Raw genomic sequence first — 27095 nt, forward strand, 5'->3', positions numbered from 1 at the left:
GGGACGCGCTGCGATGACCGCGCGTGCGCGCAGGCCGGCGCCCCCTGTAGGCGCGTGCGGGCTCGAGGGCGACTAGAGAGAGAGATTGGAGTCCCGTGAATTGGGTTCGATTCCCAGAATTCCTTGAAAGCAATTCACTCGCCTAATTAGTGCACTTGGGCAAGTGACTCAGGCTTCCTAGGCCTCAGTTTTCTGCCTCTGTAGCGCCGCCTGCCTCACAGGCTTTTGTGAGCATTCCCTGTGGCGACGCGGACAGCGGTCGGAAGGGACCCCGCGGACTGTCACTCTGCTTGCGGGGCGCCGGAGGGAGGGAGCCAGGTCCGGGCCGCAGGCCGACCACGCTGCGGTCTGAAGGAGTCCCGGACGGTGGGCTGGGTGGGGCTGTCGCGGCCCTCAGACTCAGGTCAGTAGCCCTCTGGGTGACCCTGCCCCCATTTAACACTTGCTTACAACTGAGGTCTAAGAACTGACGGGGAACTAAAGTGGGTGTGAGAGCTGAGATGGCCTCCGGAGCTTGGGCTGTGGCATTCAAGGGAGACACGGAGAGAGTGAAAGAGTCTTAAGTATCTCAGCTGTCGTTATAGAGTGCTTTAATCCTCACCGGGGATGGAGGGATTCCAGTGTTACAGGTGAGAAAACTGAGGGGCTCAGGATTAGAAGCCGAAGCCGTGCCCCCAACCTGTGGGCCGAGCCTTTCAGGAGCTCGGGTAGACACTCACCTCGGCACTTTTTCACATTTACTTCCCATAGTTCAGGGCACTGAACGTGGGGACGCTCCAGAAATAGAGGCCTTGCATCACAAGAGTCTTGATCGAAAAAGAGCTCTCATATTAAAAACGAAACCTCTGTGGATTGATGCATAATGGGCAGATAGGCAAAAGCAAACACAGCGGAATGTTAACTGTGGAATCTAGACGGTGGGTGCGTTCAGTCTGTTCAGTGCACCATTCTTTAAACCTTTTTGTATGTCTGGAAATTTGCATAATAAATGAGGCAGGTATGAAACCTGTTAAAAACAAACTCTGGTGTTCGTGTTCTGCCCCGGTCGCCAAAAAAACCAAAACCAAAAAAACCCAACTCTGTTAATGTTAGCAATGAATAGCAACGGAATAAAACCAAACATTTAGGGGCGCCTGGGTGGCTTAGTTGGTTAAGTGTCCGTCTTTGGCTCAGGTCATGATCTCACAGTTGGTGATTTCCTGCAAGCATCAGACTATTTGCTTTCAGCACAGAGCCTGCTTAAGATCCTCTATCCTCTGACTTTCTCTCTGCCCTTACCCCACTCTCTCTCAAAAATAAACATTAAAAAAATTTAATATGAAGGTACAGTAGTTGATTTGTAGTTATACCACCTCTGAGCCTTTTAAAATCAAAACAGAAATTAGGCACTCACGCATAACTACTGAGTGTATATCCTTTTTGAAAGGCAGATTGTGATGGTATACATCAGTCCCTGATAATATACATATACCTTTTGGTCCAGTAATGTCACTTGTAGGATTTTATCATCAGGAAATATGAAAATGTTACAGTAAATTATGTTCATTGCATTTTGTGCAGTTAAAAAAATGGAATGCTTGATAATAAGGGAGTGGTCCAACATAATAATATTGAATGTTACACAATTTTTAAATGATATTTTGAAGGATGCTAAGGTCATGCTAATTTAGTTATAATTAAAATGAATTTAAAATGGTGTTTAGGGGCGTCTGGGTGGCTCAGTCAGTTAAGCACCCAACTCTTGATTTCGGCTCAGGTCATGATCTCATAGTTCGGGAGTTTGAGCCCCACATCAGGCTCTGCACTGACGGTGCAGAGCCTGCTTGGGATTCTCTCTCTCGTTCTCTCTCTGCCCCTCCCCTGCTTGCACTCTCTCTCTCAAAATAAATTTTATTTTAAAAAATAAATAAAATGGTGTTTAATATGTACATTATACACATGTAAATATATATTCTCAAGGAATCTATTAAACTGGTTGACACCAGTTGTTTCTAAAGAATGCAATTGTGGGCATTTTCACTTTAGACCTTACACATTTCTGTAAAGCTGAATATAGTTACTGCAACTCTGTTTCATTTTTATATTCTGGGAAAAAAAAGTAAACAAAAATTTAAGCAGTGTTGCCCAGTTCTGTTCAAGGGAATACACACACACACACACACACACACACACACACACTGGAGAGGGGAAAAAAATATATGTGTGTGTGTGTGTGTGTGTGTATATACATGTATATATACATACACACACACATATATATATACATTACTTGTAACAAAAAAGCATGGAAGAAAATAACTCCAAATGTTTGTGGAGATACCTTCTTGTTGGAAATGATTTCTATATTTTTATTTATGCTTTTCCGTATTTATCAAATTTGTATTTGGCATGTACTACTTTTATAATTGGAACAAAGCACAATAAATTATTTCTAAAATAAAACAGAACCATCTGTTGTATTCTGGATTATGTAAAGCTTCTAGTTGTTCTTTGCTAGCCTTCAGAAGTCAAGCAGGAAAGAGCCCTGGCCAAATATGATCTTGAGTCTAAGTACAAAGCCTTACTTACAGGAGCTTACATATCCTAAAGGCATCCACAAGTCCAGATGCCTTCCCATTTTAGGGGTATGTTTAGGTGTGTTAATACCTCTTTCTGAGTCCTGCCACTCCTACATGGTTGTTGCCTGGAAAGACCAAACCAAAAAAAAAAAAAAAAAAAAAAAAAGCTATTGGAGTCAGCTAAGTAGCCTACTAGTACTCTAGGTGGAAGATTGCTTATAAATAGTAATGATTCAGCATATATTGTACAAAGTCCTAAGGCATGCAATACCCAGAGGGATTCATACCTAGCCTAGAAAATGTGCCCTTATGTGGAGATACGGCAACTACAGCCTTCCTAGATTAGAAGGAACACAGCTAAATTTCTAGGGGTCGTTTATGATCATCCATGGAACCCCAAAGGGTAGAGTTTTTTTTCTCTGAATTCAGGTACTAACCTTTGCAGTTTAGAACACAAACGAGGCCAGAATTATAGCTTAATGCTTAAAAGGCTCATGGGTTCCATTCTCTACTAAGGCCACAGACCCTAGGCAGGGATGTGCTTTTGAGCTTTTGCTTATTTAGTTATTCAGCACCATTGAGTCCATTGCTATAGTTTAGGCCCTGTAGGAGGCCCATGGCATGTGGTAATACAATTCTGTCCTCAAAGTATATTTCAAGTTGTTATTCAAACAGCCATTGAGAGCCCAGCTGCAATAAAGGTAAACTGCTGTGAGACCGCCTAACACAGTCTTCAAGATTATAAGAAAGGCTTGCAGGAGATGTTTAGGTTGAGCCCTGAAAGACAGTAGGAGTTAATCGTAGGGAAAAAGGGGTGGATTTTTCAGGAAAAAAGGACAGCATGACAGATCACCTCCACAGAAGAGAGAACACCACAGGAGAGCCTGTGTGGCTCAGTTGGTTAAGCATGCAACCTAGGCTCAGGTCATGATCTCACATTTCTTCGGTTCAAGCCCTGCATCAGCCTCTGCACTGACAGCACAGAGCCTGTTTCAGATCCTCAATCTCCCTCTTTCTCTGCCCCTCCCCTGCTCACTCTCTCTCAAAAATAAGTAAACATTAAGAACAGAGCACATCAGACCAGGGGCAATCCCCACTGCCCTACGGTATAGCTGAGCAGAGGGTTCAAGTGGGGAAGATGGGGACAAGGAGCTGGCTGGGGCTTGCAAAGCCTAGTAGACCATGTTATAGAGTGTGGACTCTACTGAAAGCAGTGAGTAGCCATGAAGGGTTTTAAGGAGTTATGCTGGGATGAGATCTTTTCAGAAGGAAGTGGCAGTTGAGCAGATTAGAGATATGGAGTGGGAGTTACAGAGTCTCTGGGAGGAGACCAAGAGCTCATTTGACTAGAGGGCAGCTGCAGGATAGTAGGGAAAGGAAAGGGAGTGAAGGAGAGGTGTGGCAATAGCTGCCATAATGGGGGATGGGGGGAGGAGGAGAATCTTGGGCCGAGATGAGAGACCAGAAGTCTCTGTAGGAAGTATTGCTATGTAATTGCAGTGTAAGCCCCCTCCTGTGACTTCATAGATTCCTTCATTTAAAGCTACATTGTCCATGGGGCGCCTGGGTGGTGCAGTCGGTTAAGCGTCCGACTTCAGCCAGGTCACGATCTCGCGGTCCGTGGGTTCGAGCCCCGCGTCGGGCTCTGGGCTGATGGCTCAGAGCCTGGAGCCTGTTTCCGATTCTGTGTCTCCCTCTCTCTCTGCCCCTCCCCCGTTCATGCTCTGTCTCTCTCTGTCCCAAAAACAAATAAAAAACGTTGAAAAAAAAAAATTAAAGCTACATTGTCCACTAATGATTTTGGAGTTGGATTTTTATTGTTCTGGGAAGATATGACAATGTAGTCAGATTAGCCTAAAGGTGAGTATAGGCAAGAACAGGGATAGCCCCAAATGGCCCATTGACTAGCAGGTTACACAGAGAAGTAACATGGGAGCTGGCACAGGGAGACACCAGTTGGGAGACTGTGGCAGTCCTCCAAGCAAGAGATGTCAGTGGCCTGATGTAAAGTGATAGATACTAAGGAGATGGGTTATCTCAAGGAAAAGATATCATAAGGACATGGGAGATGAGATAGGTTGGGTGTGGGGCCTGAGAGAAGAGGAGTCCAGGTTGATTTCCAAGTCTCTGGCTTAGAGAACTGGTTATGCAATAGTAGCATTCTAAAATGGGAATAAAGCAGGAGGTGATCTATAGGGGATGGACGATGATGATGAGTTCAGATGTGTATGGAAAACATAAAGAAGGATAAGAAATGTGATGGCTCTAGGCTCTATGTGTCCACTGAAAACACAATTCGAGGTGCATGACCTAATGATGGTGGATGGGCATCAGAGTCCTCAGATACATGGGATAGGACTGCTGTTCCCACAGGGATAAGCTTTCACCTAAAATACATAGGAGCTCAATAATGTCAATCATTCGTACCATGAAGATAAGAATGGCACCAATGGAACTATCTTCATCTTGAAGACTTTCACCTTGGCAGACTATGAAGAGTTAATGTATTTCCCACAGCAAGCCGTTCACTCCCTACTAGCGAGTAGGGCAGTGCACCCCAAAAAATAATAAAACAATTATCAGTAGGGATAAAACATTCTGCGAACCAGCCCATCTGGTTTTCTCCCTTTCCCTATGACATCAGTTCCCTCTGGCATGCCAACAAAATGTTTTCTTCTGTGTCAGGCTCAGTCATGAGTTTCTCCCAGACTCTGGTCCTTGGGAGCAGTGGACTGAAGAAGTGATGGGGGAGTAGACCATTGGTGGGAAAATGAGTCATTTGAGAAAAACTGGTCCAGGCTGCCAGGGAGAGCTGTGGGTTGTGTCACTGTGGAACATGTGCCTAGTCACATCACCCAGGGAGCCTTCTCTTTGTTATTCTTTGCCACTGTATTTGTGTGATGGAGTAAAATAAAACATATTCTGCAGAGGTCCCTAATAGAGAAATTTGCTGTGCAGGGGAGGAAGGGGAGAAGCAGCAGCAGACTAGGTTTGGAGAGGGTTTGGATGGGGGTGCAGAGAGCTTTCAGGAAGCAAGTGCCACGTGTGGGAGGATGAGAAGAGGAAAAAGATAGGAAAGATAATTCAAGAAGATTTGCAGTGTGTTGTGAATATTATTCCCCTTTGTTGTCTCCTTAAGAGACTGCAGAAAATCCTTAGTATTTGTTTTTCAATTAGTTTTGGATAAGCTGATGTTTCTTTGAATGTGACCATCCAGGTAGGAACCCTGGTTTTACATGAGGAGGTACATTTAAAGCAGTGAGCATACTGAATTTGTAACAGCTTTGTTGCTTTATTTTTGTCAGCTTGCTCTATTCTGAGATGGAATGTTCAAATAGCTTGTCATATCAGGGCTTCTTTGTCTTGGATTCAGGGGCATCAGGGACCAGTCAATAATGACGACTGCCCCCCCCCCCCCCACACACACTCAACTCCCACCCCAATCTTTCAACATTGTAAAAGTTGTAAAGTCAGATGTAAAGGATTGCACATTGAAAGAAGAGTCTTTTTTTCTGGGGAGAATAGCCATGTGATGCTGTCCAATCGAACTTTGTATGACGATGGGAACATTTTATATCTAAGTTCTGTGTGGTAACCATTAGCCACATTTAGCTATTGAGCACTTAAAATGTAAGAACTCCAACTAAGATACTGAACTTTTCATTATGTTTAATTGTAATTAGTTAATATGACTTTAAATAGCCAAATGTGGCCAGTGGCTACCATATAGGATGGTGCAGTTCATCATTCTCAAAGGTCACACCCCCCAGAAAAGGTTAAGAACCACTGAGACCAATCACTTCCCTTTACAGCCATGTTATGTTGGCACATAGTAGGTGCTGTTAAATAACAACAACAAAAACAAATGTTAAAGATCTAAATGACTTTATTTTTTTTAAGTTTTGTTTTTTTTTAATTTTATTTTTGAGGGGGGGGAGAGAGAGAGAGACAGAGAGAGAGAGAGAGGGGGGGGGGAGAGGGAGAGGGAGAGGGAGAGGGAATGAGTGGGGAAGGGGCAGAGAGAGAGGGAGACACAGAATCCGAAGCAGACTCCAGGCTCTGAGCTGTCCACACAGAGCCTGACACAGGGCTTGAATCCATGAACTGTGAGATCATGACCAGAGCTGAAGTTGCATGCTTAACCAGCTGAGCCACCCAGGTGCCCCTGACTTTAGTTTTTTTAACTTTATTTATTTTTTAGTAATCTCTGCACCCAACGTGGGTCAAACTCAAGACCCCAAGATCAAGAGTCACATGCCACTCTGAGGCAGCCAGGCACCTCTCTAATTGGCTTTATTAATCAATTCATGAATCAGGCAGCATCCAGTCTAGCTAGTAAACAAGAATTCCAAAGGGCTATAGAAGAGGAAACATTTTTAAAGGTAGAAAGGGAGTGGAAAAAAGCAAATTATTAGCAAAGAATCCATTGTTTTAAGCAAAGTCATCCTCCTGAGGGGAACTGAAGGGGGCCTATCAGTAAATTTCCTTGTGTTAACCAGAAAATTCCCATGTTGACTGGTTAAAGGTTCCATTTCTGAGGGGGTTGAAACTGCAGTTAGGTTAGGTGTTAAGTCTTGGTTTACTGACTTGGAGCCTTAACCTCAGTGACACTATTTTGGGCCTGTGGTTTTCTTTTTAACAGTGCTTAATAAACACCTGTTGACTTTATTAACTAGTACTTAAAAAAGATTTATTCTAGCTCCAGAAAAGGGGTACTAAGGTACAAAATGACAGACAGACTCTTCCAGTTCACCAAGTTTTGTTTTCTCAGCCCCAAATTCCTTACCCTCAACCCAGAAATTTTCCCTAAACATTCTCCACCCTATCACGTACCTTTGAAACTTATTTCACAGCCGAATTAAACCAGAAACACAAGCAAAGGGTTGAAAGGGTGTGAAATGATTAATGAGAGTGCTAATGATTTTTTTTTTGATGCAGCAAGAAGATACATTTATTTAATAGAATCTTAATGTTTTTGGACTCAAATCAATTTTTTACTAAGATTTCTAATGAGCTGTGTCAATATAATTTGGTAATGGCACCTCAAAAATAAAAACACTCCTTAAAGCTAAACAAACAAACAAACAAACAAATATGGGAAATATCTGGAGATTTTATTTAATTTTTATTTATTTATTTTCAATATATGAAATTTATTGTCAAATTGGTTTCCATACAACACCCAGTGCTCATCCCAAAAGATGCCCTCCTCGATACCCATCACCCACCCTCCCCTCCCTCCCACCCCCCCATCAACCCTCAGTTTGTTCTCAGTTTTTAAGAGTCTCTTATGCTGGAGATTTTATTTAAGTAAAAAAAAAAAAAGAAGAAGAAGAAGAAGAAGGAAGAGCCGAGAAGCCACACATCCCTCTGTGCTAACACATGCACAGTAGCTGAACCTGCTTCTGTCTGGCTGAGGCTGGCTCTCCCCCTCAGTCAGCACATGTGCAGGGCTTCTGTCAATGTCACACTGACAAACATTCCCTGAAGCTAGGCAGCTGAAACCAGTTTCTTTTGTTATTCCATCCTTTCTCTTGGGTTGCCAGACACACTCCTTGAAGGTACCTGCAGGAAACCAGATTTTTGTCCCATTTTGTCCAGATTTTTGCTTCTTCCCCAGCTCTAAGAGCCTACAGTGGTGCATGTAGCGTCTGGGACATTGGTGGCTTCCCCACTGCTTGCCCACTTGACATTTGTTCATTCATTCAACTGATATTTATTGAGCCACAGAACCACCTGGTGCTGTCATGGGTGCCAGGGACAAAACAGTGAACAAGACCCAAACTTGGGGCGCTTGGCTGGCTCAGTCAGTAGAGCGTGCGACTCTTGATCCAGGGGTTGTAAATTCAAGCCCTGTGTTGGGTGTAGAGATTACTTACAAATAAAATCTTGGGGCACCTGGGTGGTTCGGTCGGTTAAGCATCTGACTTCGGCTCAGGTCATAATCCTGCGGTTGATGACTTCGAGCCCCGTGTCAGGCTCTGTGCTAACAGCTTGGAGCCTGGAGCCTGCTTCAGATTCTGTGTCTCCTTCACTCCCTGCCCTTCCCCCGCTCTCTCTGTCTCTCTGCTGTCTCTCTGTCTTTCTCTCTCAAAAATAAACAAACGATGGGGTGCCTGGGTGGCTCAGTCGGTTGAGCGTCTGACTTCGGCTCAGGTCATGATATCGAGGTCCGTGAGTTTGAGCCCTGCGTCAGGCTCTGTGCTGACAGCTTAGAGCCTGGAGCCTGCTTCGGATTCTGTCTCTCTCTCTCTCTCTGCCCCTCCCCGCTCATGCTCTTTCTCTCTCTCTCTCTGTCAAAAATAAATAAACTTTAAATAAATAAATAAACATTAAAAATAGTAAAAAATAAAATAAAATCTTAAAAAACAAAATAAAACAAAACCAACCAAAAACCGCCAAACTCTGCCCTCACACTGTTCACAAACTACTAAAAAGGAAATTACAGTGAAGTGGGATATGTGCTACAAGAAGTACAGGGTGCTTCTGTAGCTCTTAACCCAGACTGGACTGGGGTGTTCAGGGAAGGCTTCCGGTGGGGGCAAGGGCCTTGGGAATGGCTTCTAGGACCTGAAGAAGAAGCTGGTGTTAGCCAGACACAAGAGGAGAGGAAAAGGAAAAGCATGTGCAAAGAAAGCTGGGAGGGTCGGAAGAGAGCTGGGTGCTCTGGGGGAAACTAAATAGTTCAGCACAATAAGGCCAAGGGTTGAGGGTGAGGGGTGTTCTTTCTCCTTCTAGAACCACAGGTGACTTAGGGTGAGAAGCCCTAATGTAAATCAGAGCCAAGCTGGGTTAGAGTATACATTAAGTCCTAAGTATTTCAGCGCTCAATGGAAATCAGTGTGAGTTGCCTTTACCATACAAATGTTTATTGTATATCCCTGAATAGCATGATTGTAAAGGGGAGTTGATGTGCGGGCTGGGGGGAGGAGAAGGCCTGAGGGGAATATAGTCTCACAGTCTCAGAGGGGACCATGAATAGCAAAAGGTGCTTGTTTGGGAACCAGAAGGAGAGCAGAACAGGACCAAGCAAAAAAAAAAAATCCAATGATCCCTCTTGGCCCTGGGGAGGAAAGGCCACAGGAGGAATCACTGAATACAGGGATCCTGAATACAGGAGAGCTGTATTCAAAATGCTAGGATATTTCTTAATAATAACTATGATTCCCAGGGCGCCTGGGTGGCTCAGTCAGTTAAGTGTCCAACTTCGGCTCAGGTCATGATCTCATGGTTTGTGAGTTCAAGCTCTGGGCTCTGGGCCGAGAGCTTGGAGCCTGGATCCTGCTTCAGATTCTGTGTCTCCCTCTCTCTCCTTGCCCCTCCCCCACTCACACTCTGTTTCTCTCTCTCTCTCTCAAAAATAAATAATAATAATAATAATAATAATAATAATAATATGATTCCCTAATAATAACTGGAAGCAATCTCAAGGTCTATCCAGAGGGGACCTGTCACATGGGAAATGTGGAAGCCTGAACACTATGCAGAAGTTACAAAAAACAAGTCCGTTTATACAGGTATGAAGAGATCTCCAAGATATTTATAGAACACCTACTGTGTGCACTGGGTTAGTTGCTAGGGACTCAGCAGTGGAGGAGACAAAGTGACTGCCCCCTGGAGAGATACCCTATTTCCACATCCTTATCTTGGCTCTTCATGATGTGCCTCCCCCAGCTTCTCTTCACCTCCCACTGCTCCTCAGCCAGCTTCTCTAGGATCTGCTGTGTCTGAAAGCATACACTTGAAACACTGATTTCTCCACCTCTGCCTCCCCAGTCTTTTGCCTGGCCAAACCCTCCGCGGCCTCCAGGTCCCTGATTTGGTGACTTGGTATTCAGTGGTGGCAAGAACAGTGTGACCCCAGTCTAGAACTTTCCTCCTAATTTGTACCTCCGGAAGGCTTAGTTCTGTTGCCAATCTGTCTAAGCATAATCTAGCATCTTTCTATCAAGTTCTGTACATCTTATTGGTATTTTAATTGGAATGGTGTTAAATATACAAATTTACACGTGGAAAATTTTTTCATTCATGCTATATTTGGCCTTCCCATCTAGAACCTTGATGTTACTTCCCATTTATTCACATCTTTTTTTTTTAATTCTCTCCTATTTGTGGCTTATAATTTTTATATCAGTTGAAGTCCGTGTATCTAACACTGTGCTAATACTCAGTGATTTCCTCTGGTGTCTTTTTTTTTTTTTTTTTTTGATACATAATATGTCATTTTTTTCCATATCAATTCTCCAATTCTCCCACACCAACTCTGTGTCCAACAATTCAATTCAATTCTGACACTACCTAGAGTTAGTGCAGAACCCCACAGGTTAAGGGCTCAGCCCTGTAAGACTTATCTTTACTTTAGGAGAGGGCTGCAAATGGGGTTCTCAGTTTACCCACAATTTTTTTTTCTGGCTGACTACAAATTTGAAGGCTCCAGCAGACTGAATGTTTATGTACCCCCCAAATTCATATGTTGAAACCTGTCCCCCAGTGTGATAGGATTAGGAGGTGGGGCTTTGGAGAAATATTAGGTCATAAGGGTAGAACTCTCATGAATAGGAATATTCTCATGAATAGGCCCTTATAAGAGAGACCTCAGGAAGATCCCCCTACTCCTTCCACCATGTGAGGACACAGGGACGGCCCGCTCTAAACCAGGAAGTGGGCTCTCACCAGAACCCAACTGTGTCAGCATCCTGATCTTGGACTTCCAGCCTCCAGAACTGTGAGAAATGAATTTTGGTTGTTTAGAAGCCATCCAGGTTCTGGTGTTCTGTTACGGCAACCCAAGCGGACTGAAACAGGAGTCCCAGACATGGAGATGGTTTTTAGAGCCAGGAAAATAGAGACTATGAGAAGTGGCCCAAAGAGTGAGCCCAGGGACACTCCTTCCTTCAGAGGTCAGGGACAAGGGGTGGAACAAATAGGTGAAGCTGAGGAGGAGCACCCAGGGAGATAAGAGAACTGTCAGAGTCCAGGGGGTCCTGGAACCTAAGCAAAGAATGAACTTCAGAAACGAAGAAAGCAGGAGCCCCTGGGTGGCTCAGTCGGTTGAGCCTCTGACTTCGGCTCAGGTCATGATCTCGTGGTCTGTGGGTTTGAGCCCCGCGTCGGGCTCTGTGGTGACAGCTCAGAGCCTGGAGCCTGCTTCAGATTCTGTGTCTCCCTCTCTCTCTCTGCCCCTCCCCCGCTCATGCTCTGTCTCTGTCAAAAAAAAAAAATTAAAATTAAAAAAAAAAAAAAGAAAAGAAGAAAGCAACTGTGACGAATACATCAATGAAAATGCTAAGAACGAGTCACCGGATTTAGCACATGGCAGTCACTGGGCACCTTGATGAGCCGTTTTGGTGCAATGAATTGAGGAGACAATGGACAATGGCAGATGGCTCAGTCCTTTCAGGTTGCTGTAACAAAATACCACTCACTGGGTGGCATGTAAACAACAAAAATTCATTTCTCATAGTTCCGAATAGGAGATATTGAGAGAATAATCCTCCAGCCTTATCCGCGGTTTCACTTTCCACCATCTCTGTTACCCGCGGTCTCAGTTACCCACGGTTAACTGAGGTCTGGAAGCAGATGATCCTCCTTCTAACTATACTCAGAAGGTCACTAGTAGCCTAACACTGTGTCACAATGCCTATGCCATCACCTCAATTCATCCCATCACGTAGGCACTTTATCATATTATCCTCTCACATCGTCACAAGAAGGGGAGTCCAGTACAATAAGGTATTTTGAGAGAGATCATATTGACACAACTTTTACTACAGTATATTGTTATAATCGTTCTATTTTATTATTGTTGTTCATTGTTAGCAGAGTCATTGTTGTTAATCTCTTACTCTGCCTGATTAAGAAATTAAACTTTATCATAGGCATGTCCGTATAGTAAAAACATAGTATATATCTAGGATTCTGTACCATCTGCAGTTTCAGGCATCCACTGGGGTCTTGGAATGCATCCCCCACAGATAAGGGGGGACTAATTATATAGGTAACTCTTTGGAGCTGAATGGGGTGTAGCTAGAGGGAATGTATAGTTAAGAGAAAGGCATTTATGAAAGATGGAGAATGCTACAGGATGTGTGTACACTAATAGGAATAATCTAGTAGATGGGAGAAATTAAATGATGCAGAATTTGACCAACTAGCAATCACAGGAGTGAGAGAAGATGGGCTCAGTGCCAGGGAGATGACTTTAGATAGGAGCACTCATGGTTCATGCCTGGTACCTGGAGGGGAGGCAGTACGTGCATACACCTGAGCGTGGGCAGGTGGAAATGGTGGGAATGTAGGGAAGTTAATTAAAAGAATGAAGCAGATTTATATGTCATGACATGGAAAACTCAGAAGCACCCCATTTTGCTAAAAAGAAGAAAAAAGGCTATTAAATACGTTTTTAAAAATCTAACTTTAACAGCTGTTATCTTTGAATTGCAAGATTACCAGGAATGTTCTTTTCCAGATTCTAAATTGCTGCGGTGTTTGACTTTCATACAATGAGTACCTATTGCTTCTGAAAGTAGAATAAAACAAAGATTATTTTTAACTTTGAAGGATGTTCATCAGAACAAAGCATTGTTACAATGCTGAGGAATTGAAACAACCCGAGTGTTCAATGATAAGAGCTTGTTTCAAAAAGTTATGGATGGAAAATAGTTATGGATGGATTATTGAGGATCTATGAAAAATTACGTTGTAGAAGTCTTCCAAGGGCATAAATAGCCTTTCAGAGTGAATGGTGGCCTCAGGACAGTCCATGTGTCTTCACCAGGCTCACAAGATGCGAAAGGTCTGGCTGCTGCCCCCTCTTCCAGCTTCATGTCTCCCACTCCCCAGATCACTGCTCTGTAGCCATGTTGGCCTTCCTTCAGTTGCCAGTTTCCTTCGAGCCTTCAGGCCTTTGACTGTGCTATTCCTTCCACCTGAGAAGCTTCTGTACATCCCCTTCTGCACGTTCCTGTTCCTTTAGATTGCTCCTCAACTGGGACTTCCCAGGAAAGCCTTCCTTGCCTCCCAGGCTTGGTCACAGCCCTCATTAACAGAACTCATACTAGCCTGCCTTCTTCATCTTTGCATTTGTCACAACTACACTCACATTATCACATGCATCTTGTTCAACGCCCGCCTCCTCCACATATAAAATGTGAACACCATTAGGATGGAGTGATATCTGACTTACTTCCTTTCATGTCCCTAGTGCCTAGATGGGAAACTTGTACAAATAGGTATTCAATAAGTATCTGTTGAAAAAAGAGAATAAATGACTAAGGGCATGACAGGAACTCTCAATGTTTATCCTTTAAATGGCCAAAGCACTTAGGAAAAATTAATAGAGCGTCTCTTGGGCAGGTGCCTAGGGATATACATCTTTATACCTAGCACCTACCTTAGGGCCTGGCCGATGTTAAAAGCTCAGATAATGTGGCTAGCTGAATAAGCATAACCTCTTCCATCTTCAAGTACTTCTCCCTCAGTGGTGATCTCATCCAGTCCCATGGCTTTAAATGTCATCTATAAGCTGACGACTCCCCAAATTATAGCACCAGCCTGGACCTCTTCCCAGAACTTATATATCCAACTACTTATTTATCCAACTCTCCACTTATATATCCAACTACTTACTTATCCAACTCTCCACTTGGAATGTCTAATAGGCATCTCAAACTTAACATGGCCAAAACAACTTTGTTCCTGATTTGGCCAGCCTTCCCCAACCCAATCTATTCTTCTGGTTGCTTAAGCCACAAGTCTTAGAGTCATGCTTGACTCCTCTCTTCCCTCACACCTTGCATTCAATTAATCAGCAAATCTGTCAGCTCCACCCTCAGAATACATCCAGAAGTCAACCATCTCTCATCCTAACTCCTGCCTGGTTCAAGCCATCTGATGCCTGGCCTCTCTGCCTCCACTGGCTTCTGTACACTCTATCCTCCACCCAGTAGCCAGGTCATCAAATCTTGGCTCAAATTGCACCTTATCAGAGAGTCCTTCCCAGAAACCTCTATTTAAAATAAGACTCCTGGGGCGCCTGGGTGGCTTAGTCGGTTGAGCATCCGACTTTGGCTGAGGTCATGATCTCACTGTTCCCGAGTTCGAGCCCCGCGTCAGGCTCTGTGCTGACAGCTCAGAGCCTGGAGCCTGCTTTGGATTCTGTGTCTCCCTCTCTCTCTGCCCCTCCCCCACTCATGCTCTGTCTCTCTCTGTCTCAGAAATAAATAAACATTTAAAAAAAAATAAAATAAGACTCCTCATCCTGTCACCCTTGGTTCTCTTGTTCTACTATATTATCATCCATTGCACTTATCAGGGTATGACGTATTTTTGCTTGTTTATTATCTTTATTCTCCTGTTAGAATATAAGTTCCATGAAGAAGGGACTTTGTCCATTTTGTTCTCTTGTACATTCCTAATAGGGTTCTGGTCACCAATCACTATATATGGGGAGGATGTTTTCCCTCACACCAACAAGCAATTCTCTGGACACCAGCTGGATGTTCTGTAGTTCAACTCAATTCTGACACTATCTACTTGGAGATAGCATTAGAACCCACAGGTTAAGGGCTCAGTCCTCTAAGACTGCCGCACCCACCCCACTTCAGAAGCCAGTCTCAAGCCCAGGTTGTTACCTGTACTTCTGACTAACTGGCTATAAATCAGAGATTTCCACGCCCCTCTCCTTGGGTTTGATTAACTTGCTCAAGAAACTCGCAAAAACCAGAGAAACATTTTATTTACTAGATCACCAGTTTATTATGAAAGGATATAACTCAGGAACAGCCAGATGGATGAGACACATAGGGCAAGGTATGGGGAGAGGGCTCAGAGCTTCCATGCCCTCTCCCGGCATGCCATTCTCCCCGCATCTCCATGTGTTCACCAACCCAGAAACTCTCCAAACCCTGTCCTTCTAGGGTTTTATGGAGGCTTCATAACATAGGCATGATTGACTAAATCACTGCCCATTAGTGATTGAACTCAACTTCCAGCCCCTCACCCCTCCCCTGGAGGTCAGAGTGGAGCTGAAAGTTCCAACTTTCTGATCACGTGGTTGGCTCCACTGGCAATCAACTCTCCTTAAGTACTTTCCAAAAAACAGTTATTGGCTCATAATTGTTATCATAATATCATAAACTTGTTATTATAGCTGAGATTTGTTTAAAAAGAAAAAAAAAAGCTACTGCCATTTCTGTAACTGCTCAGGAAATTCCAAGATTTTGGGAGCTGTGAGCCAGGAACCTGGTTGAAATATATATTTATATATTATTTATTTATATATGTAAAAATATACATATATATAATTTATATATATTATATATATATATATATTTCTCATTATAAATCACAATATCATAATCCTCAACACCCTGAACAATGACTGACATCTAGTTCTTTCAAAAATCTCTCAGCAGTCAGGAATGAAGGTCTGAATGAACTCTTGAGTTCTGGAGAATCAACTTTTCTCCCAGTCAGTGAAAAAGAATGCAGATTCCAGAAATCAGATACCAGCTACCTGTCCCTTTGTCTGGGCCCTAGAATAATTGAGATTTAACTCAGGCCACTTTGCATAGAATTAAAGAGTAACACTGAGGTCACTAGTGAGTCAGAGGGGGCTGTTAGCTCCTAGAGCAAACCTAGGTCCAGCTTCTTAGTGTTCTCTGGAGGGAACCTGTTCTGTAATTGTTGGATGTCTCATCCTTTCATCCGTAGTAGGCCTACCTGCCTTGTCTTTACACGGGGCTGTGAGTTTGGGATTTGTGACATTTGGACTCAGTCTAGGTTGTTTAGAACAATAGTTCTCAACTGGGGCCGTGTCACCCACCAGGGGACATTTGGTGCTGTCTACAGACATTTTTGGTTGACAGTGGGTATGAAGTGCACTTGGCATCCAGTAGGTAGAGGCTATGGATGCTGATAACATCCTCCAATGCACAGGATGGCCCCCTAACAAAAAACTTTCTGGTCCAAAATGTTAGTGGAAAAATCCTGGTTTAGGGTAACAATGATAATTGGTAGCTGGCATTGTTGACTTCTGCCGTGTGCCAAGTCTTGCACTGTATACTTTACACACACCATCTCAATCTCCAAATTGTTCCTAAGAAACAAGGACTATTGCAATCCCCATTTTACAAATGAGAAAACTGAAGCTCAGAGAGGTGGACTTACTTAAGATTACACACCTTAGAAAGGGTAGAGGAAGTTGAGGTGGGCTACTAGGCTTCTCTGGCTGGATGTTCCTGAATTTACCTGCTGCCACCATGGACAGGAGACTGAGAAGTAAGCCTTCAGAGGGGTCTGTCCACTCAGTCAAGGCTTGGCTATTGGCCAGAGAGGAGATTTTTCTTCCCTGAGTTGTCCTAGCCTGCATGGCCTCACTCTCCCTGCACTGCAGTACAGTACTTGGCTCTAAAGCTCAGTTCCCCTGCCAGCCCCAGGCTAGTGCCAGCCCTTCTCCATGGGGAAGAAGCTTCTGGATTCAAACCTAGGCCTTATGCACTCTCCCATGAAGCCCATCCTTTCTGGGCAGGAGTCCTTGAATCAACTCTGGGGGCTGCTGCAAGGCCATATCTCACATGTCCTTTCAGGTAGGGAGGGCTACGGCTGCTAGGTTGGTGACAGAACTGATCCAAGAAAGGGCTTGAGGTCCCAGAAAACCTCGGAAAGTAATTGCTGGACAGGACTGGGGACGGCGTAATCCTGGACCAGTGGCGAGTGGAGGTGGAGCAGGTAGTCACACTTTCTAGCCTGTTTGTGTGAGGGTAGAGCTCCAAGCCCTGCAAGGAATCCCCCAACCTGCTTATGAACAATCCCAAAGGGCTTTCTGAAGGCCTGGGAACGTGTGGTGGCTAAAATACAAAGGTAGTTTTTCCAGAGAAGATCAAGACAGTCAAGGATCAATCTAGGGTCAAGTGTGAGAGGAAGCAATGCTGAATCAGTTTGAAATATCCATCCCTTCCATCCATCCATCCATCCATCCATCCAACATATATGTAGGGGGCTTCTGCCAGGAGCCAGGGATGCTTAAAAGTCTCCAGGAACACCCATCAGCTCATTTTGTCTGGGGAGGTGGGACAGCTCAGAGGTTCCATCTACCGTATGTGACTGTGGAGTCAGACCCAGCTCTTTCATTTCTGAGCAGGGTGACTTCTGGCAAGGGACCTCACCTCTCTGACCCTCTTTCCTCCTATGTGTAATGGAGAGACCAGCAGTTCTTGATATCCTTGTCATAGAGTTGTGAAAACTCAGTGAGACAATGTGTCCCAAATGCTTGGCATATAGTAGGGTCTCAATACACAACAGTAATAGCTACCTTTTTTTGTTTTTGTTTTTTGGACCTTGATTAGGTCTTTAGACACTTTATTTATTTATTTATTTATTTATTTATTTATTTATTTATTTAAATGTTTATTTAGAGGGGGAGAGAGAGCAAGCAAGCATGAGCAGGGAAGGGGAAGGGAGAGAGGGAGAGAATCACAAGCAGGCTCCACGCTGTCTGCAGAGCCTGACTAGGGGCTTGATCTCACCAACCATGAGATCATGACCTGAAATCAAGAGTCAAGAGTTGAACACTTAACTGACTGAGCTACCTCTGTATGAATTATTTAATACAATCCTTACCACCACCTTATCATGAAGGTATTAACTCCATTTAAAAATCGGGAATGTGCCCCTCTAGAGGTTAACTTGTAGGAGGATGCACAACTTAGGTTTTTCCTAGGCAGATCTGTCTGATCCCAAAGCCTATGTTTGTAGAAATTTTGCCTCTTGCTAATTGTGATTTCCCATGGTAGGAATAGAAAATGCATGTTTTCAGGTTTAGAAGGTTTTTCAAGCAAATTTAGCATCTAGAAGTGGAGTAGAGTGAGTTGCCCAGACTGGTGAAGCTCTGGAACGCCAGGTGGGCCAAGTCAGTGGGATCTGGTGAGGGAATTGTGACATTCATTCCAGGAGTTTGGGTTATTCTAGGGCAATTGTTCTTTATCTTCCTTGGGTTCTAAATCCCTTCATGCATCTGATGGAAACTATAGATCCTCTCGCTGGAAAATGCCTATGAGCACAACACACATTTTGTGCATAATTCTAGGGGGATTGTAAAACCCAACCATGGACCCCTTCTAAGAACCCTCCTCCACTAGGGCAGCACATCCCAAGTGTGGGACCATATCACTAGTGGTCTCCAAGATCAGTTAAGCAATATGAGGACAAAATGTTTTATATTCAAATATTTATTTTATAGTTACTTACCTTACATTTATAACAAATGAGACTGGTTTTCCATTTATGGTCATAACATACATTTGCCTTTTAAAACATAGTTATTTAAGAAAATAAAAGTTTAATTACAGAAAAATATGGAATAAATAGTAGTAGAGGTAGGGTGCAGGTTTGGCAAAAATCATGAAGGATGATTTTGGAAACTTCTCTGAGGTTTCTATTTGGTGGCGTCATAGTGGTTTTACTCTGGTGTCATCTGAACTTCCAGAGGACCCTGGAAATGACCTATTCTCAGGCTTTCTAAATCTGATCAGATGGTTCTGATCAAACAAGAATGTGGTTTGTTGAGTCTCTGCTATAATGAGTTGTCCCCTTCCTGCTGCCAATCAAAACTACACCAGATATCATCTTTGTGGGGCTCTAAGTGTAGGCATTTTGGTGCTATATCCATTCATTTATTCAGCATTCATTTAGCAAACATTATGTGCCAATTAGCAAGCATACACCACACTCCACTCACTCCCAGAAAATATAAAATCCCCAGCACCCAAGGACAAGCCAGTCTGTATGATGTGACAGAATACCAGATTTGGAGTCAGACCAGGTTCCATAAGTAGCTCGCTATGTAATCATGAGCAGGTCCCTTTACTTCTGTAGTATCTTTTTTCCTGACACTGTTTTTCCCCTCACCCCCAACACTAAGTACTTATTTTTCCATACCAATTCTTCAATTCTCCAACATCAACTGGGTGTCCAACAATTCAATTCTGACACTGACTCCCAGAGTTAGCACAGACCCCACAGGCTAAGGGCTCAGTCCCATAAGACTGCCCCCACTTCAGATGTCCCTGCCCATGGGCTTCCCAGGCTACCTTCACTTCACCCAGGAGACTAAAAATTTGGGGATTCCCATGACAGCTTCCTCAGGTGTGATAATTCTCTAGAACAACTCACAAAATTCAAGAAAGCACTCTACTTACAGGAACAGGTGAATGGAGGAGAAGCATATTGGGGGTGGGAGTATTGCAGATTTCCACGCCCTCTCCAGGGGCACCACCCTCATAGCACTTCAAGGTTTTGGAGCTTTTATGGAGATCTCATTATATAACATGGACACTGGAGATTCAATGTAATCTCCAGCTCCTCTCCCTTCCCAGGTGAGGAGATGGGGAGGGTCGGGGAAGGGGACATGACTGGGGTGGGAACAGAAAGTTTCAAACCTCTAATAACAGGGTTGGTTCCTCTTGTGACTAGCTATCGAGATATTTGAAGCTATCCAGCACCCTCCTCACAAAGAGTCACCTCATTGGCATCAACTCAGGTATCAGTAGTTAATAGGGGCTCATTATGAATAACAAAAGATGCTCTTATCACTCAGAAAATTCTAAGGGTATTTAGAGCTCTGTGTCAGGAATTCTAGACAAAGACTATATGTTTATATATTATACCTTCTCTGAGTCTCCTGAATACAAAAAGAGAGTATCCAACTAGATGAGAGGACCATAGGCCATATCTAGACTGCACTGTATTTTATTTTTTAATGTATATTTTGAGAGAGAGTGAGCAGGGAATGGGCAGAGTGAGAGAGAGAATGAATCCCAAGCAGGCTCCATGCTGTCAGTATAGAGCCCAAAAAATATTAAAAATTTTTTTAAAAAATATTTTTAAAAATTTTATTTTAGGGAGAGAGAGCACAAGTGAGGGAAAGGGGGAGGGGGAGAGAGAGAGAGACTGACTCCTAAGCAGGCTCATGCTGAGCCTGGAGCCCAAAGTGGAGCTCGATCCCATGACCCTGGGATTATGACCTGAGCCAAAATCAAGAGTGGGACGCTCAACTGACTGAGCCACCCAGGTACACTAAAAACAATATTTATCACAAAAATAATCCAGGTCTCTGATCTCTCTTGAAAATCAGAAGATTTAGCATCACTGGGGCAGCATTCCCAAATGGCAGTATCTGCCTCACACCTTGAAAGGGTTTTTCTATTTGTCATGGTTCCTACCACTCCCACCTACCTCATCTCACTAAGAGTTAGTGGCTGGGCCCCTGCATTCTGAAGTCCCTTCAAACCCCAAACCTATGATACTAGAAGCTCCTTGAGGATGGGAATGTAACTGATTCTAGGTCCATATTTGAAGCATCCTTACTGCACAGTACATTTCTCTGATAATTAGGGGATACCTCACTGTGGGATGAATAGATAGGAAATAAGAAATAACTCTGCAAAAGTAAGTGCTAAAGGAATGAAAAAGGCAGCAAGGTTTTTGGTTCCTAGAAACCTAGGAGTTTCTAGGGGTTAAGCATAGCCCAGGAAGGCAAGGGTCTCTGGTAGTACCCTACTTTCCAATTTAAAATAATTAGAGTCAATAGCTGGTTGAGATGAGTGGTACAAACACAGGAGATGCTAGGGAAGGCAGGTGCTACAAATGGAGGGAAAGTTATAGGCATTTATTAAAGAAAATCCTACTCTCTGTTAGAAAACTTTAGGAACACCTGTGTGACTCAGTCGGTTAAGTGTCCGGCTCTTGATTTAGGCTCAGGTCATGATCTTATGGTTTGTGGGATTGAGCCCCTAGTCAGACTCCTTGCTGACAGTGTGGAGCCTGCTTGGGATTCTCTCTCTTCCTCTCTCTTTCTCAAAATAAAAAAATAAACTTAAAAAAATAAAATTTTAACATTATCCCATTTCAAACTCCTTATCTTCAAAGTTATAAATAAGAAAAAGGCAGATTGTCTACTCAGCTAACTATAATAACACTGAAGTTAAGAGAATGGATTTTAGGTCATCCAGACCTAGAACTTATTAACAATGTGACCTTCAGAAAATCAACTTCCTAATCTATTAAATGGGGATATAAGACCTGGTAATTTTAATTCCACATATATTTAATTCAATGCATACTATATATTCAATGCAGACATTGAATTAGATGCTGAAGATACAGCAGTGAACAAGACAGGGTTGGAGAGACAATAACCAAGCAAATAAATACATGAGATAATTCTTCTGAAGGAATAAATGCAACAAGTACAATGGAGTAAAAATAAGCGTTGTAGAAAGTCACTGAAGCGTGATGGTAGAGGGCAGGTAGAGATGGGATGTCAGGGAAGGTGGAATTTGGGCTGTAATCTAAATGAGCAAAGAGGGGGGTGCCTGGGGGGCTCAGTCAGCGAAGCATCCGACTTCCGCTCAGGTCATGATCTCACGGTCCGTGGGTTTGAGCCCCACATGGGGCTCCTGTGCTGACAGCTCAGAGCCCGGAGCCTGTTTCAGATTCTGTGTCTCCCTATCTCTTTGCCCCTCCCCAGCTTGTGCTCTCTCTCGCTCTCAAAAATAAATATTAGGGGCGCCTGGGTGGCACAGTCGGTTAAGCGTCCGACTTCAGCCAGGTCACTATCTCGCGGTCCGTGAGTTCGAGCCCCGCGTCGGGCTCTGGGCTGATGGCTCAGAGCCTGGAGCCTGTTTCCAATTCTGTGTCTCCCTCTCTCTCTGCCCCTCGCCCGTTCATGCTCTGTCTCTCTCTGTCCCAAAAATAAATAAACGTTGGAAAAAAAAATTAAAAAAAAATTAATAAATAAATATTAAAAAAAAAAAAGCAAAGAGGAAAACAGGAGGAAAGGGGTCCTAGGTCCAGCTATTGTGAGGAATAACTGAATGAATGAAAGCACTTGGTGGTAAACAACCACTCAATAAACAGTTGCTATTCTTATTATGGCATATACTTTACTCTCAGCTCCTTCTGTTCAAACAGAAGCTGGCCAAGCCATAGATCAGAGAGATAAATACATATATTTGAAAAAATATATAAGAAAAGTGTGTGTGTGTATGTATATGTTTATATATATATATATATATATATATATATATATATATATATATATATATATATATATATATATATATACAGGCCCCCAAGACAGATACAGGCTCTGGCATCATGAGATTCCACAGCTCTGAATCATGCACCCAAGTCAGGTAGAAGCAGCAACCCAGCCTCACCCCTATTTCCAGCCCAACTCCCAACTTCTTCCTCAGGAGCAACACCATACAGAATTATTTTAACTCCTGAGACTCATAATCCCTCCATTGGAAACCTGGAACTTGGAAAAGCCTCTTAATTTTACTTAATTGATACGCACATGTGATACCTGAGGCGCTCATTATTCCCATCTGTTTCTCTTTGGAGTTATGTGCCTGTCAGGTCCAATTGTTTTAAGGGGTTCTGGGTTAATGAGAGTGAGTGGTCAAGAAGAAAAACGCAGAAATGTAAACAGAAAACTTCCGGTTGCATGATGAGTCTGGTAACTTGCTTATGGAAGTTCAAAAACACATCATAGGCATTTAAGGGTTGGTCAAAATCTTGCTTGACTCTTGGGACAGTTCCATCAGCTGATAGTCTTTGATAAGATTCATTGAGCACCTAGTACATGTCACACATTGTGTTGAAGAACTTCAAAGGCATTAGTTCCTTCAATATTCCCAACATGCCTATGAAGTGGTTTCCTTTTATATTTAGTCCCCCTTCACAGATAAGAAAACTGACATTCAAACAGCTAGTAAATAACAACGCTGGGATTTAAATCCAGATCTGACCCTGCTCCCCAACCCCCCAAGATCTAGCTTTTTTTTTTTTTAATTTTTTTTTTAACGTATTTATTTATTTTTGGGACAGAGAGAGACAGAGCATGAGCGGGGGAGGGGCAGAGAGAGAGGGAGACACAGAATCGGAAACAGGCTCCAGGCTCCGAGCCATCAGCCCAGAGCCCGACGCGGGGCTCGAACTCACGGACCGCGAGATCGTGACCTGGCTGAAGTCGGACGCTTAACCGACTGCGCCACCCAGGCGCCCCAAGATCTAGCTTTTTTAACCACATAGTGGTTGGTCTCCCAAAGCCAGAGGAAAATACCTCTGAGGGATGCCTTATCTATCCATTTGGGCACCTCCGCCCTGGAGAAAATCCTCAACCAAGAAACTCCCACACAGGAAAGACTGCCTCATCAAAGCAAGAAGCCCCACCCTAGACACACACACCTGGGATCAGCACTCCCAAATCCACCCAGATGGCCCCCTAGCCCCTTAAAGGAAGTCTCCATTGCCCAGCAGGATAAAGAAACCCTCTCCCATTCCTGAGGACCTCCCCACCTCCCTTGGCCCACTACCCCAAATTTCAGAAGAGGAACGGCTATAGAATTTGCAGGACCTACTGCAAAATGAAAATGTGGGATCCCTTGTTAAAAAAAAAAATCAATAATTTCAAGAATTCGAGAATAGAGCATTAAACCAAACCCTGGGGCCCCTCTTCTGCGACTGCACTGGTCACTTGCTCATAAAGCCGGCCCTGCTTCAGAGATACACTTTCAGTGAAGGGACTGGCTACCTCAGTCAGAATCCCCAAATCCTTGGGACCTGGGGTGGAGGGGAGACGTACGTAGGACACCCAACTTCCCAAGATATTCGAGAACACCTTCGCAAATTTGGGACAAACTTCGAAAATTTGAAGGCACTTCTCCTGGCTTGGGCATAAAGTCTCCTCGCACCCCTCTGGTCTCTGGGTGGTCCTTACACCCCGCCCCAGCTCCACCTTCGGGGTGTGTGGGCCTCACCGCGTGCAGCCCATTGCCGGGGCAACCGACGCCGCGAGAGATGCATTGTGGTCCGCAACAAAATGCAGGAGAAAGATCCTGAGGGAACCATTGAGGTCATGGGCCAATGGGAGAGTCCTGGGGGCTGCGTCAAGCCAATGGGGACGTTCGATGGGGGGCGGGGCCGGCGGGAGCAGGGCGGGGCCTAGGCACTAGGCGGCGGCGGCTGGCGTGGGGCTCCTTAGATGCACCACGGCTTCGGTAGCGACGGTAGCTTCAGCCGGCTGTGAGCGTCGCCAGCCCCTCCCCCAGGAGACCGTTGCAGTTGGCCACCTCCTGCTCCTCGGTGAGGGACTCGGGGGCTGCGGTCGGCTTCTTCGCCTGGTTACATCCCCCGACAGACTTCTCCCGCCGTTCGGTCCGCGCGGCCCGCGCTTTCTGAGAAGTGGGGTGGGGGGCGGGAGGAGCGGGCTGGGGGAGCTGGCGCCTCAGGCACAACCTGCACCCCAACTTCTTACCTCTTGCCGGGGCCTCGCCCCCCAGGTAACCATGTGTGACCGAAAGGCCGTGATCAAAAACGCCGACATGTCGGAGGAGATGCAACAGGACTCGGTGGAGTGTGCGACTCAGGCGTTGGAGAAATACAACATAGAGAAGGACATTGCGGCCCATATTAAGAAGGTGAGGACGGGGTGCGGGTGGGGGGGTCGAGCCGTTTGCGCACAGCTGGGGCGAATCACAACTTAGTCCTTCTCCCCGATGCTGCGTCCCCAGGGCGCTTGGCAGAGGTCCTTGGAGGCACGCAGGGCAGCTCGGGTGTAGAGGATTCCAGAAAGGACGCAGATGAATTTTGCGCTCCTGATGAGAAGACCAGACCCTCGGCTCCTGAAGTTTTTTTATTACCCAGCTCCGCGGGGGGAAAGCGCCACCTAGCAACGGTTTCTAGGATCATGGAGCAGCGATTCCCCCTTCTGCAGGATTCCTGCGCGGAGGATCCATCTGGGTGTTCCGGAGGGGCGGGGGGGTGCTGCGTGGGTGTTTCCAGCCCGGCCGGAGGGAGATGTTGCCAGTCTTTCAGTGGGGAGTTTAGTCGGCAGTTGAGGGAAAGTGGGTGGTGGTGGTGGTGGTTAGGGGGCTGGGGTGAGGGCTTGGTAAATAGCATTCTGTAGAAAGCTGGCAGGACTGCCAATTTCTCCGAGCTGTGTTTTCTGGAAGGGAAGGAAGCTGGCAGCCTAAGCCGTGGGAGGGTTCCCAGTTGAGAATAGGGAGATGAAAGACTTAAGATGGAACAGAAATACCTTTTTTGACCAACGCAGCAGTGCGTTCATCTAGCTTGTAAGAATGTTATACCAATAGGTCTGAAAGATGTTCATGCTGCATACACTGTATAAGAGCCGACTTTTGTGTAACTCATCACAGAGACTTGTAAGAATTTTATAGAGAAAGGTTAGCTTTGATCCCTGCCCTACAGTCGCCTAAGTGAAGAAATCATCACCGGCGTTTTGGTCCTCAGAGCCCCTTTGGGTGAGGAAAACAGGGAAAGTTGTTTCTGCAATTTGCTGTCCTTGTGTACCAGGTGGTAGATGGGCATCATCAGGATAGATGTGGAAGAAAGGGCTACTGAAATTACAATCAAGGATAAAATCTGACCAGGTGGCTGTCGGATTCTGCTGCTAGCATTCTTTCTGTAGGAACAGTGGATTGCTGTGCCCCTTTCAAATTTTCACACAGTGGTTTAGATGTTAATTGAGGCTTTGCCATTTTGGACATCTTTTTGTTTTCATTGATACTGGAGTGCGCTAAGGAATGGGGTATATTCGGCTAAATAGTGACCATTTTGGATTTTGTGGTGCATGATCTACAGTAGGATAATTTTGACTTGTTCTGTTTACACATGACTTGATAGACTGAAACTGTTATCACCTGCTGTTAATTAACAATATCATAAAAGATACGGAGGTGAAATTACCATGATAACAAAGCGCCCTTTGAGGCTGCCCTTTCTGCCTTTTACCTCCCCAACCCCCATTCTCAGCTTAGCTCAGACTGCAAGTATGTTTGCATTAATGCACTATGTAGGCGACTTGGAGCTGGGGAACATTCTTTCATGCTAAGAATTTGCAGATGCTAACGTTCCTCCTTTCTGCCCCTACAGGCTCTACTTATCTAGGAGGCAAACTCTGACCTCTGGTTTAGCACTGAAATTCTAGTGTTCTCTTTTTCTTCCTCCCTCTCCCCCCACCAGGAGTTTGACAAGAAGTACAACCCCACCTGGCACTGCATCGTGGGGAGGAACTTCGGTAGTTATGTGACACATGAAACCAAACACTTCATCTACTTCTACCTGGGCCAAGTGGCCATTCTTCTGTTCAAATCTGGTTAATCGCATGGACTGTGTCACACACCCAGTGATCCATCCAAAAACAAGGACTGCAGCCTAAATTCCAAATACCAGAGACTGAAATCTTCAGCCTTGCCTAGGGGAACACCTCGATCTTTGAACCTTTATTGTGTTGTTTTGTACAGGGCGTTCTCTGTACGAATTTGTTGTGGTTATAAAACAATTAGCAAAACAGCTTACATTTGTATTTATTTTCTATTCCATATCTCTACCCCATGTTTTTCCTCCTCAAAATCCATTCCTTTCAAAAATAAATCTGTTGGAGAAGTGTGTGTTAGTTACGATTTGTTCAAATCTAGGTTTGAAGATGGCCCATCACTTGATCTTGACTAG

The 27095-nt window shown here is 44.5% G+C and overlaps 1 protein-coding gene across 2 annotated transcripts; it reads left to right on the forward strand.

Annotated features, from left to right (window-relative positions):
- The first annotated feature begins 180 nt into the window (after positions 1-180).
- DYNLL1 (dynein light chain LC8-type 1) lies at positions 181-27029 on the forward strand. 2 transcript variants are annotated; one of them, XM_086681868.1, is made up of 3 exons: positions 181-403; positions 24905-25042; positions 26607-27029. In XM_086681868.1, the coding sequence occupies exons 2-3, from the start codon at positions 24911-24913 to the stop codon at positions 26742-26744; spliced, it is 270 nt and encodes an 89-aa protein (XP_086537994.1). In that variant the 5' UTR covers positions 181-403; positions 24905-24910; the 3' UTR covers positions 26745-27029. The 2 variants fall into 2 exon arrangements, with proteins under 2 accessions (XP_086537994.1, XP_086537993.1); XM_086681867.1 differs by lacking the exon at positions 181-403 and adding an exon at positions 24551-24707.
- Positions 27030-27095: the final 66 nt, after the last annotated feature.

The sequence above is a fragment of the Puma concolor genome, chromosome D3 (assembly GCF_028749965.1).
Source record: "Puma concolor isolate L17-30 chromosome D3, mPumCon1.1.hap2, whole genome shotgun sequence".
Classification (NCBI taxonomy): domain Eukaryota; kingdom Metazoa; phylum Chordata; class Mammalia; order Carnivora; family Felidae; genus Puma; species Puma concolor.